We start from the raw sequence: 14,210 nt of genomic DNA on the forward strand, positions 1-14,210 counted from the left end.
GGCGAGGACCATTATGCGAGTAAGGCCATTCAGTCATGTTTCAGAAAGAAACATAGTGAGAGAGAGAGGTTGCATGAAAGTGGGGGGAGCACAAAGAGAAAGAGAACGAAACATAAATTTAGATGGAGGGGTGGCGAGGACATTCATTGCGAGAGAGAGATTGCAAGAGAGAGGGGAAGAGAGAAATCGAAACTTGAGGAAGCAGGGAGAGGGGGATGGAGTCATTTATGTATACAAAAAGAGTGTGCTCGTCCATTCGTTCATGTACAAATTGATGAAGCTATAGAACTATCGCGAAGTCCATGCGCCTGCGCACTTCAGATTTTTAGCTCAATTTATGAATAATTCATGTCCCATAGCGTTTCCATGTACGGAAAAAATATTCGCGGCCGGTTTACGTGCGCGCTATTATGAGTCAGCACTCTAGTTTATTTTATCCACCTCTATGGTTCTGTGGCTGTCTTATGGATCCTCGATCATTAATTAGTCTTATTCTATTTTTAAAAAATACCATAAAACAAATTTTTGAAGGATTAAAGAGATTGAAATTTTCAAAATTTTCAAAATTTTTATTATTATCATTTTAATTCTTCATCTGTCTTTATTCGATGTAAGCTGAGTACAAATATTTTAATACTCAACGATTATCAGTCTTTTTACTGTTGAACGCATCCGTGGCAAGATGAGGTATATTTTCTCGTGACAAATATCAATATAAATCCATCGTAATCATGTACAATTAAATGTAATATCAAGATTTTGAATGTATAAGAATTTCAAGATAACATGATCGTTTATTTAAAGGAGGTATTCGTCGCGCATAGTAGCAATATGACAGAAAATATAGACCTATATCATTGCTATTTGGGGCCTACATGTACATATAATCTCGTGTGATACGTGAGCTGTACATCATGTAACACTTGCATAGGCCATATAGGCCTAATGATATATATACAGGCATAGCGGGTGGGCGCTCATGCAGTTTCGCACCGGCCGACTTCCCCACCAGAAATTGTTGGCATTATCTTGGTTGCGGTTTAGGCCAAGTAAAAGCAGAAATTAGTTGATTGTCCTCGCTGGCATTTTTTTGGCAGCTGACTAAAATCTATTTTCAAAAATTGGCTAGGACCTATAAAAAGTAGGCCCTATATTTTTTATCGAAAGTTATGTTTGTCGTCCGTGCCCGCTTCCCTTTTTGATTGCCCCCTCAATTTTTATTTTTTTAAATCTAACGTAGTCGTAGGCCTATTCTAGAGTCTAGATCTAGGTCCTACTTTGCTGCTGAAAAGCAACAAAAATACCCAAGAATCAGATTGGCAAGTGATTGTGATTTCAGATTTGCTCTCATGAATTGTGCTCTGGCAGTAGAGGCGCACGGCCAATATTGGAGACTGTCTCCAATGTGGGAGATTATCTCCAACATCAGAGACTTTTGTAATGAATTTGGGTATCCAATTTCAGAGACAGTCTCCAGTTTTGGAGTCCAATTTCCTTTGTTTACATTTGCTGCAAAAGGATTACCTTGGCGGCAAATAAAAATGTGATAGGACTAAGCAGATTCCTCATGAAAAAATACCCCTTTTCACCGTCTACTTTAAATATTCACCGTCTACTTTTGTTTTGATAAGGATTTTTGTTGTCAATCACACACAAAACAAATGGGCTTCTGACCTCAGTGAGACAAAATTTTGGGTGGAAAAAATCATGCTTTAGTTGGTGTTGTTTCTTTTGTCCTTTTGCAAAGCAAGTCTCCAATGTGGGAGATTGTCTCCCCTATTGGAGAGAGTCTCCCATATTGGCCGTGCGCCTCTACTGTCTGGCCGTCTGGGTAGCCAGGCGGCTTCTTCTAGAGAGTAAAAATCATTTACTAACGTAAGGTTACTCTCATACGAAGCCAGGCCTTCTAATCTCATAGTCATACTAGCCTACTACTAGTAGGGTGTCTGGAGAAAAAAATTATTTTTCTTAGGCCAAGTAAAAAAAGATAGTAGTTGATCGTCCGGGTTTTCCGAGAGCAGTGATGAGGGAGGGCCTTACTATTTGCTATCTTGCTATTTTTTTTAAAAACAAGGAGGCATTTTCTCGGCCCATTTTTTGACATCAGTGATGAGGGAGGTCCTTACTATTTACTATTTTTTTTGCTATTTTTTATTCAAATGATTGTCAGGCCATGTCAAGCTCGAATTATGTGATCGATGCATGCTCAATATTAATAATAAATGAGTAGAAATATATATATATATGCGTAATATATATACATGTATACAATTGATTGGAAATCTATATGGAAAATGTATTATGCGATAAAAATCTATTGAAGTATTACTGATGTATACCAGTACTTGTTGTAAAACAAAATGTTCATGTAAAGTGAATGATTTAAGTATTAATATATATAAGGGTAAAAAATTATTGGGGGGGGTCATTTTTATTACCATGGAGCCATGTTCAGTTTTCCAGAGCCAATATCTTTTTTTACTTTAGGAAGTTTAGCTCTGGGCATGGTTTCGCATCGCAGTTTCCAGCTGCTTGTATATTCGTTTACATAATGTTTAATACTGTTCAATTTTTATTCATTTTTTTAATTGATATCAAATGCTAAATGATTATTGAATTAATTGTTCACATAATGTTTATTATTTCAATATTTGTAACTGTTAGTGTTAGATCTATTTACTAATTTTTACAATTGTCCATCAAATTGAATAGCTCGAGGAAGAATGAAGTTTATCAAATTTGAACAGAATTGGCACTTACTGGAATCCCATTAATGATTTTCAATATTGATAATGAATAACCCACTTGAAATTATTTTTTGAATATTCAATTCAATGCATTGCCTGCTGACGTAAGAAAACTTGCCAGAAAATTCAATTCATTTCACATGTCGCGCCAGCAGTCAATCACATCATCCCAGCACACATTGCATTCACCCAACAGAGTCGACAGTCACAAGCACAGCTCATTCACCGTAACACACATCGAAGTACAGGCGCTATCACTCACCAAAATACCCCGCTAAAATACAAATTACATCATTAAAAATGATTTATCTGCGCCATATTTCCAAAGCACGCGACGGATTAGTTCAGATTCAGGAAGCGGGGTCCCCGAAAATGCACTAAAAATGAAGAAATCCGTGATCTTTTCCGAGTTTGCAAACTTTATTTTCTCGCTAATTAATGACGGTATCTTCAAAATTCCAATAAAAAACCAAATCAGAATTTTTTTCCTTCTTGCAGTTACGGCGATATCGGACTTAGCAATTGTTTTTGAAGTTGCGAGAGAGATCCCAGAGCACATGAGAGCAAATCACTCGCCAATCTTGTAAATTTTTTCGCTATTCAGCAGCCATAAAAATAGTAAATATCAAGAAATTGATGCTGCAATCAAAAAGGAAAGCAGGCACGGAGGAGAAACATCACTATTTTTTTTTTTTTTTTTTTTTTTTTTTTTTTTTTTTTTTAAAGCCAATTTTTGAAAATAGTAAATAGTAAAAATTTTCATGCGGCGGCCAAAATAGATGCGCGCGAGGACGATCAACTACTTTCTTTTTTTACTTGGCCTTATTTCAAGGAAATATCACATTTTCTTTGTGAATTTGAAGAGAAAAAACCTTCAGACTGACAGAAATGTAGGCCTAATATTTTTTGAAAAAATCCTATTATTGGCTGCAAAAAAGAAGATTGAAATTAGGGCCTAGGTCAATTTTCAGCATTTCCCTGCCATAGACTGTAGTTAAGAAATGGACACACACAAATCCTAATTTTTAGCTTCCGAGAGCTGTTATAAATTTATTATTAATGCCAAAAACTTGTCCAGAAAGTGTCTAATAGGAATTTTTATGCTCTTTCCGATGGTATGATTTTTATAAAGATTTGGATTTCTGAGTTCACAATGAAAAATTGCGTCAAAGTGAAAAAATTTGTGCAAAACGGAAATGTCATTTTCCCATAGAAAACGCATGGGGAAATAACAATCTCAACACACATACAAATAAGGGTTTGCAATTTATTTCTAAATCCTTATTTCAAATAATCCTATAAACTTGTCCTTACTGTCAAAAGAAGCCCCTGAATTTTCTCTTTCCATACATGCCAAACAAAAGTTAATAATCAATTCAGATCACATTTTTTTAGCAGCCTGAATTTCCCGAAAAAAGTGTGCCATATTTTCCCCTAAATCAGCCTGTTTTAAGCTGACACTTTTCAGTGTGGCTTCAGACACCCTAATACTAGACCCACACATTGGAAGCCAAAACCTGAAACTTTCACCCCCGAGATTTCTACTTTCCTTCTAAAAGATCTATCATCTAGGCCTAGCTCTAAATCATGTAGGCCTACATGGGATAAAACTTCATTTCTACGCTCTCGTTGTTATTTTTAAAACAAGAATTCATCAAAAATATGAAAAAATATTGTGAAAAGTCGGAAGAGACTTGCCTGATGTTTACGCCGCCATCTTGTTTCTTAATGTACTTCCCCAACGTTACGGACGCGAGCGTCGCGTAACGTTGGGGAAGTACAATAAGAAATCTCGGGGGTGAAAGTTTCAGGTTTTGGCTTCCAATGTGTGGGTCTATGACTATGAGATAGAAGGCCTGGCTTCGTATGAGAGTAACCTTACGTTAGTAAATGATTTTTACTCTCTAGAAGCCGCCTGGCTACGTCTGGGATCCATCTTGCAACTTCCTACAAACAATTGCAAAGTCCGATTGCCATAACTGCGATAAAGAAAAAATTCTGATTTGTTTTTTTATGGGTAATTTTGAAGATATGATCATAATTAGCAAGAAAATAAAGTTTGCAAACTCTGGCCCCTGGGAAAAAAATTACAGATTTATCTTGGAGGACCATGCTTCCTGAATCTGAACTAATCAGTCGCATGCTTTGGAAATATGGTGCAGATGAATCAATTTCAATGAAGTAATTTGTATTTCAGCGGGGGTTTTGGTGAGTGATAGTGCATGTACTTTGGTGTGTGTCGCGGTGATTGACTGTGCATGTGATGTGTGCTACGGTGATGTGATTGACTATGACTGCTGGCGCGATGCGAATTTGTGAAATGAATAATTTGTTATACCGAGGTTTTTTTACCTGACTGCTAAGAAAGCACGAATGCCTGTGAGCAAGCAATTAGGGGACCAACGGCTTAAGGTCCTCTTCGAGGGACCTGGTAATGCCTTACCAAAGGGCACTAGCGCACCACTTGGGAATCGAACCCGGGTCACCGAATCCGAAACCCCGCTCTACCGACTGAGCTATCGCGCCTCAAAATTTTCTTGAGAGTATTATAATGTTAGCTATCCAGCGGCAATGCATTTGTGAGTTATTTATTATTGATCAAGAAATTGAAAATTATGGAAAGGATTTCGGTTCTGTTCATATTTGATAAACTTCATCCTTCCTGAGCTATTCAATTTGATGGACAATTGTAAGTTGAATCTTACAGTTAAGTTAAACAGTTACAAATATTGAAATAATAAACATTAAGTGAACAATTAATTCAATAATCATGTAACAATTGATATCAATAAATGAAAATGAATCAGTAGCAATTGAATAATTAATATTAAACATTCTTTAAAGGACAAGTACACCCCTAAAAAATGTTGATTTGAATTAAAAAAAAAAAATCCCACAAGCATAACACTGAAAATTTCATCAACCATATAATAAAAAACAATGAGTGATGGCCATCATCGCCTGTCTCATTTTCATGTCACTGAGTTGTGTATATCACTGTTTTGTGAAAAATAAGCGAAAGTTTAAAATGTCATAACTCTCTTATTTTATGTCCGATTTTGATGAAATTTTCAGTTTTATATTAATTTGATTTTTTTTTCTCTATTTATTCAAATCAACATTTTTCTGGGGTGGACTTGACCTTTAACAAGAATTATCAAAAAGCAAACCCATGGATTTGATTTTGATGACATGGAATGTGCTTAAAACAAGCAGTGGTTTATAATGGCAAATGATATTTGTAATCCCCAGAGCATTATTGAATTCAGTTAGATTTTCCTGGTCTCTCGTAGTTCAATTCTTTGAAGGTCAGGGCATGTCAGTAGTGTATGAACCTTGTCATTGTGATTAAAAACGGTGCTATTAAAATATCTCCTACATTTTCTCTTTTTTTTTCTCTCCCTTGCAGTAAGGTATCAAGAGACACGTTGTACGAGGCTGTCCAGGAACTCCAGAAGGGCTCCAAAGAGAAGAAGAGGAAATTCCTGGAGACGGTCGAACTCCAAGTCAACCTCAAGAACTACGACCCCCAGAAGGACAAGCGTTTCTCCGGAACTGTCAAGTAGGACCCAGCCCATGCTGCGGCTGTTTACCTTTTTAAACCTAGCTTGGTCTCGCTAGGTAGTTGGTCTGAGGGCACTGTGGTTTGTAGAGTCCAGTTGTCATATAGTCATTCCCTGACGGATTGAACTCCCATCTTTCATCTCAGTTCAACTTTTATTAATTTTTTTTTCTTTCCTTACAATGAATCTTGTGGATGAATAAAGTTCTGTACCTGTCCATTCTTCCATTCCCCCAATTTGCAGTTCATGTCTTTGAATTTAAATGATTAAAAAGAAATGGATGGCTTTTTAACCAGGTGATGTTTATAGACCACTCTGAAATACCAGTCAAGTCCAAATTTAGAGACCACGCGGTCAAAAGTTGCCACTTGTTGTGCAAACTAGTTTACACACAGTGGGGGCCACATTTTCATTAATTCCCATAGTGAGAAAAAATAACACCTTTGGCGGTTTCCTTTCACTCTTCGGTGTTAACGTGCAATGTCCATGGTGTGATTTGAATGCCTTAGGATGTGGTCCTGTAGGGCAACCAAATGGTGTGTTGACACCCAAGTTTTTACAGTGCACCCAATTGTGTACCCTCCAAATTTTCCAATGACACTGGATGATAAATGCTCACTGTTGCCATATCTCAGCCAACGGACCTCCACCCAGGGTCTTAAATACAACTGGGGAGGCTGATATTGCCGAACATATATTGTAAGGTAGAAATAGAAACGTTGAAAATACTGATTGAAAGGGTGTTGATGATGAAGATGGATGATGATTTATGATGCAAAGAATATTCACTTTGTTAGGCGCTTAAAGTGATCATTTCGCTTTGTTCTGATTTAAAAAATTCTCCTTTTGGTTCCTGAAAATGGGCTAAACATTATGCTTATAGTGTAAAAATACCATCCCAAAAGTTTCAAAGTATTATATTTACAGGATCAATTTTAAAACCTTGGAGATGTAAACCAAAGTTTGAAATAATTGGGAGTTGGTTTCAATGACTATGTGTATACAGGGAATCTGTGCACCACAACACATTAATTCTAGATGAACACAGCATGACCTACATACAGTGTGTACAAGGTATACGCTGAATGTACAGTGCAGCTAATAGTGTGTGTATAGGAGATACACACAACAGAAGGCAGTCAAAATAGCCAACGGACTTTTTGAATTGGAGAAAACTGGTCATAAGCTGCACCCGTCTACTAGACGGTTCTCAAAATCAGGCTAATAAATTGCTACTTGTATCTAAATTAGAGTTTTTCATCCTATATTGTGGTCTGTTTCAGGGTTTTTGAGGACAAATACAGGCACTCATACGCACGTTTCAACTCAGTTTGAGAATTTTTTAAATCAGCTGCTCACAAAGTTAAACGATCCCTTTAAGAGCAGAGGCTAAAAAAAATGCATTTCAAGTTCGACCTATACTTGAATACGTAGATGTATATGGTTGTCTAAAAAAAGACAGATACTTGTATGGAGGTTGCCCCTGAAGGTGGTCGCTGATGTATGGGTTTTTGTCATGGTTAAGACTACTGAGTGGGTGTAAAACGTAATGACAAATTTGCGGATTACATAATCATCATAGTCTTTTCGGACCCCAAAAAAACTAGAAATGAATAACTATATATAACTAAATGAAAAGGATTCTGTAATGAATGAATGAAAAGATAAATCTATAAATAAGTAAAAAGATTATATACTTCTTCCTGTGGAAGTACTGCTTCAAGTTACCGAGTAGCATAAAAAGTTAGGTGAAGAATTTGAGTTTTAGAGGGAAAATTTTAGATTGATTTTTGGTCTGTGCAAGTGTACTCAATGATGTTCTCGCATGTATTACCTGAATGTCAAATGGTGACGAATAAACATGTTAGCTCTAGAATTACACTGAGGGTACACTATGACTTTTTCCCCATTCCAATTTGTGATATTTTTACTAAATAAAAGATCCTTGCTCAAGGTGCTTGAATTGAAATTCGGCAATCAACATATTTCTTGAAATTGGGCAATCCACTTTTGTACTCCCACATTTTTATTTAAAGGGTAGGCTAAACTTAACACTCAATGATTTCGGGATTATTTTGAAGGTTAAATTATGATGCAATGCCTAGACTTGCAAAATGAAGAAATAGGTCACATGAAAAAATTTAAGGCATTGGATAAGAGGCCTTCGGTTTACGTATTTTTTGATAAGGCTACTTTTTTAATTCGGGTACGGTAATTACAAATGGGCAAAACTTGAATCTGAATGGAAAAATTCAAATCTTTCAAGGCCAAAGATAGAGGCATCAAGTTCAGTCAACAGAGCACCCGTGGTCATCGCCTTGGGAGTGATGCAAAGCCTGAAGAAATGTAGGAAATATAAGTTGACTCTTTTGTAAGTCGATTAATCGCCTAAATCGAGCCAATGTTTCAGACCAGAATATCCAAAACGTGTTAACATCTTCCAAATCAAGTTTCGACTTGGTCAAAGAGATTTCTTTGGTCTTGAGAGAAGTTGGAAGAGTCACCGATAGGTGATCCTCTCAATGAATTAACCTTGATTGATTGATCCTCTGAATCTCTTTACCTTCTCCAGACTGAGGCACATCCCTCGTCCCAAGTTCTCAATCTGCATCCTGGGAGATCAGCAGCATCTTGACGAAGCCAAGGCCAATGGCATTCCATGCATGGACATGGACGCTCTCAAGAAGCTCAACAAGAATAAGAAGCTCGTCAAGAAGCTAGGTAGGCATGGGACAATCCTAAAGACATTTATCAGGGTTTCTTGGAGTTTACAGCCCTCCATTGATTTTTCATTACCAAATTTCTGAAAATGTACATTTACCAACCATTCGAGAGCGAGGCGCTTCATGAAGCTAGGTAGGCATGATAGTTCTGGGAGTTCCTTGGAGGTTTATAGTACTGTTATTCATTGATTTTTCATTGCCAAACTACTGAACTTGTTCATATACCTTCCATTCGAGAATGAGGCACTTCATGAAGCTAGGTAGTCATTGGACAATCCTCAAGCATAGTCCTAGAGTTCATTTGGGTTATTCCTGTTCATTTTCAAATGTAGCATTTATTATAATTAAGCCTGAGTCATATCGATTATTTTGAAAACCGGTGTTCGACAGCTTTAATTCGATCGAACATCGATGCATCGAAATTTGAAGGCGGGGAAAATCGAGTCATTTTTTTTGCTCTGGCCGGCCGTCGATGCATGCGCTATGCATGCACTACATGCACTGACGGTCTGCGCTGGCCGCGCCGGGTGAGCGTTGCAAAAGCAGATGACAGAGCAAAGTTCGTTTGTATTTTCCATGATCACAAAACACAAAAAAGGCCGGGGGCAATGCAGAATTCTTCCCAAAATATCTTCAACAATGATATTTGCAGATGATAACATATAAGTTTAAAATGAAACAATATTAAAGACATGAATCACGCAGAGTCGATCCGAATGATTTTCGGTCAACTAGCATTCGCAGTCCAGCCTCGCACAAACCAGCCCCGTCCGCAGCCCCGTTCACTGGCACTCTCCCGAAACGACAGGCATGCTTGCCAGCGCCATCTAACAAGTGCAAACAGCGGGGAGAGCGCTGTAACTTGCCTGAGATTGTGTAGTTGGCGGGGTAGTTGGATCCAAAATTAGCTCCAAATAAATTGATGGAAATAAATACGTAATTTTCTCTGGATGGTCATTTGAATTGGTATTCAATGCTGATATATAACGATTGTGAGGAAAGATTGGAAAATATGAGTTCTGACGATGTTCGAGACTTAATCCTGATAATGATACGGTAATCCATTTATTTTAGACACAAGAGCTTGTGATCGAAATAAATACGAATGTCTCGGATCGAGCTCTAACTTCATATAAATTATTATTGGATGTAAAATAATTACGATTTAATAAGATTTTATGGCCATACTAAAAATATTGACGATGTCAGCAAAGTATGTTATGTTCATATGGAAGAATTAATAGTATTATACTGGCATTATTTTTATTTTTTATTCCATCTCTGGACGTCTCCGCGCTCCGAGAAAAGAAGCACAATGCGCATGCGCGTTCGATGACGTCTGACATATTTTCCATTCATGAAATCAGAGCCCAAAGTTGGGCACAAACAAGCTTCAAATTGATGGGAAAAAATATCAAATGTAATTTTTCTCTGTTGTGTCATGTAAAATATTATTATATGGTGATATTACGATCATCAAAAGAGTTTCTACATGTTGACAATGTTCGATAATCAATCCTGACGTGTAATTATTTTTTTAGACAAGTGCGATTCCACTCACTCGAGTCGATCGTCATGTGATGTCCGCCATTGAAAATTGAAACGAAATACAAACGTTTCACATCAAGCTCTAAATTCATATTAATGATTATCATATGCAAATTATTGTTAAATATTACGATTAAATCATGTTCTATGGTCATGATATTAATATTGTTCATGAAAGCAAGATTTACTTTTATACGTTGATCGCATCCATTTTCCGGCCATTTTCTGATTTGATTAAAGCACAGTACTGCGCATGCACGAACAATGGCGACTTCCATTCATAAATTCATCGTGCATAAATTATCTCGGCACGAGCAGACGAGCCGTGCAGACGAGTAAGACTCGAACTATGATTGAAATAAACTTCAAATTAATGGTGAATAGGCATCATAATTACACACTCCGTTTCATTTTGGGGGCAATATAAATTAAGTAAGTAGTAGTCGAGACGGATATTACTGTTTATTTTGATGTTTGATTGTGTGAACCAAATGAATCGGCCGGCCGACGTATTTTTTTTTTTTTTTCGATGCACCGATTTTGCAAAATCTGCATCGGCGTTCGATGACATCGATCGAACACCGATTTTAAAATCGATTCGACTCAGGCTTAATTATAATACTCGTAATTCTGTGCATCAGTCATTAGGTTTAGCGTGTGGAATTTATAACGGAGCAGTTGCTGCCAGAGCAAATGTCAAGTATGTGCTTCATGACGCTATGTTGGCCGTGACAGTGACGTCAGGCATGCAGGATTGGGGTCCCTTTGGGTTATTCCTATTCATTTTTCATTGTGAATCATTATTCTTGTGTTTCTTTTAAACAGCCAAGAGGTACGATGCCTTCCTGGCCTCTGACTCGCTCATCAAACAGATCCCCCGTATCCTTGGTCCTGGTCTCAACAAGGCTGGCAAGTTCCCTACCCTCCTGACCCACTCTGACTCCATGGTGTCAAAGGTCGAAGAGGTCAAGGCAACTATCAAGTTCCAGATGAAGAAGGTAAGGATTTGGGGAGAATCAAGGAAGATTTTAAGTTCAAGTTCTACACCCAAAAATAAAAATCTGACAAGCATAACACAAATTTTCATTAATAGATGTAAAATGGTGACTTTAAAATTTTGCTTATTTTTCACGAAATGATTATAGGCACAACATAGTGAAATTCATATGAGTGTCGATGATGTCCCTCACTATTTTTTTTATTTTTTTTTTTTATTATAAAAAATGTTAACATCTTACGAATTTTACAATAAGGATCAACTTGACTTAACCACAAAATTTTAAAACTATGGTCATTCCACATGTTCAGGAGGAATAAACCTTTGTTACACATGACAATGATAAAATTGAATATTACATATATATCATATATAATTCCGTAATGCAAATGGTAATCATTGCAGAACAGGGTCCCATTTTACAAAGAGTTGTGGTTGATCCAATACTAGTAAATGACAACTATATGGAAATCCATCATTGTCATTAATTTGCCTACAGAAAATTTGCAAAATGTCCTTTGTAAACAAAGAGGAGCACGTGTATTGTCAAGAAAAGAGTGAATGTACGAGTGTACATTTTTAGAAAACATTTTTGACAAACATGCATTGTAGATGTTGGCGTAGCTAGCTTTCCATAGTTGTCGTTGATCGAATCAAATGCAACTCCTTGTAAGATTTGTAAGACGGACCCATTGGCCTGTGGCAGAAAGATTTGCGATCAAACGCAACTTGATTTTCGGCCAATGAAATGCACATTGGGACTTGTGCTTTATATTTCTGCATTGGCTCCAGAATGCATTGAACCTGTTATCAATTTTGCCAAAGTCAAATAGATTTCTCTGGTCCCAAGAGATTTGACATAGAGTCCTCTAGTTCCGGGCCCCTGTGGCATAGAGGTTTCCATTCCGCGTAGGATATATATGAGGGTGACAGGCGATTTTGCCCTCGTGACAGCCCAAATCACCCTTATAATTCCCCCGTAATGCATGCTTTGGGGTGACCTCTTTCTAGAATCGCCCCAAGATAATTTAGGAAATCAATATTCTGACAGTGGCAGAGGAATGATGTACGCTTTTACTGCACAATTTTTACCTCTAAAAAGTAGTGCTTAAAATGAAAGAAATGGGCTCCAGAACTCCGCAATCGCCCCAATGTGGAAGAGAAAAGTAGCCCCTGAAAAATTATAGCCCCTGAAGAATTATTTCCTACCCGGTTACCATTATAGTCGCTATGCCATCCAATGGTTAATACCATAGTAGCAGGCTCAAAAGTTTGTAATGATTGTATATGAAATTTGAACAGTTTTCATTGCCTCTTGTGAATTGGTGTACTCAATGATGTTCTCGCATGTATTACCTGAATGTTGAATGGTGACGAATAAACATGTTAGCTCTAGAATTACACTGAGGGTACACCATGTCAAGACCTTCACAAATAGGAAAAGAATGATGCTGATTGGTTCATGATTGTAATTCCTAGCGAAATGCTAGTACAACAAAGATATTTATTGGACCTTGTGATACCTAGGAGGCCTGGGCCCTGTAACCATAAAACCTAACAATTGATTTTGGGAGCTGATTTTTTACAAAGGATTGTACACAAATAGTGGATGCAGTCTGTGAAATCTTCCCCACAATTGTCTTTTCAGTTAACAGTGTTGATGAAAGAACCAATTTGTTTGATCAAAGTAAATGAGTGTCTTTTACGTTGTAGAGATGTTCTTGCCCAGTGGATAAGTCTAAAACGTTTAATCACAGGGTGTGGGGTTCAAATCCTAAAGCAGCACCTGTGTCTTTTCGCATATCTCTAAACTTGCCACTCGTCATGCTGGTGTTACATGTACATAGTAGATGGGTCACTTGGTAGGAAGGAATTCCTTGATCGGATGATAGTATCCAGCGCTTAGGAACATTAGTGCTATACAGGGGTGTGAGAGTTCAGATTTTTATCTGATTTCAGATTTTTTTCATTTTGATTTTCAGCTTATTTTAGGCTTTCCTCTGTACAAAAAGTATTGGAGCTCTTTCTATTTCAGACTTTTTCTAAAAGTTTCGGCTTTTTTCAGATCTTTTTATTTGTGACCACTCACACCCCTGTTGCTATATGAATGTTGTACATCATATTATCGTTATTATTCTATTCTTATCCTTAGGTTCTGTGCTTGGCTGTCGCCGTCGGACATGTCGATATGGAAGAGGAGGATCTGGTGTCCAACGTCAACCTTGCGATCAACTTCCTTGTCTCGCTCCTCAAGAAGAACTGGCAGAACGTCCGCTCTCTTTACATCAAGAGCACCATGGGAAAGCCACAGCGTGTCTACTAGACGCACACCCCAGTCCCATCAAGACACTATACAACAGAAATACCATGAAAATCTCAGTATCTCTACTATTGTTTCACGCAACCCCCTTTCCATCAAGAAACCATAGTGAATCTTGGCATCTGCCCATCCGCATCGATCGGCAGCTCGTTACCACTCCCAAGAGTGGCACATCTATCCTGGTGTCCACTCTTCCAAACAATAAGGATGTAGCAGAAACAGTTGAACTTTTCCAAAGCTATTGTTGCATTCGGACACATCAGATTGCAATCATGAATATCTAATGCAGTAAATAAACCTGTCAAAAGTGCA

At 37.6% G+C, this 14,210-nt stretch overlaps 1 protein-coding gene and 2 non-coding genes across 3 annotated transcripts; all 3 read left to right on the forward strand.

Annotated features, from left to right (window-relative positions):
- The first annotated feature begins 614 nt into the window (after positions 1-614).
- On the forward strand, positions 615-14,210 carry LOC129283419 (large ribosomal subunit protein uL1-like). Its single transcript, XM_054919254.2, has 5 exons — positions 615-687; positions 6,157-6,309; positions 8,883-9,031; positions 11,407-11,579; positions 13,731-14,210. The coding sequence occupies exons 1-5, from the start codon at positions 683-685 to the stop codon at positions 13,899-13,901; spliced, it is 651 nt and encodes a 216-aa protein (XP_054775229.1). The 5' UTR covers positions 615-682; the 3' UTR covers positions 13,902-14,210.
- On the forward strand, positions 8,118-8,201 carry LOC129283433 (small nucleolar RNA SNORD45). The gene has a single exon (XR_008586700.1). It is a non-coding gene; the product is annotated as a small nucleolar RNA SNORD45 (small nucleolar RNA).
- On the forward strand, positions 12,908-12,991 carry LOC129283432 (small nucleolar RNA SNORD45). The gene has a single exon (XR_008586699.2). It is a non-coding gene; the product is annotated as a small nucleolar RNA SNORD45 (small nucleolar RNA).

This window comes from Lytechinus pictus, chromosome 19 (assembly GCF_037042905.1).
Source record: "Lytechinus pictus isolate F3 Inbred chromosome 19, Lp3.0, whole genome shotgun sequence".
Taxonomy (NCBI): Eukaryota; Metazoa; Echinodermata; class Echinoidea; order Temnopleuroida; family Toxopneustidae; genus Lytechinus; species Lytechinus pictus.

Excerpts from the sequence above, each read along its gene's own strand:
- LOC129283419 (XM_054919254.2), top strand. Across the intron at positions 9,032-11,406 it reads GAAGCTCGTCAAGAAGCTAG|CCAAGAGGTACGATGCCTTC; the intron begins GTAGGCATGGGA and ends TCTTTTAAACAG. Across the intron at positions 11,580-13,730 it reads TCAAGTTCCAGATGAAGAAG|GTTCTGTGCTTGGCTGTCGC; the intron begins GTAAGGATTTGG and ends TCTTATCCTTAG.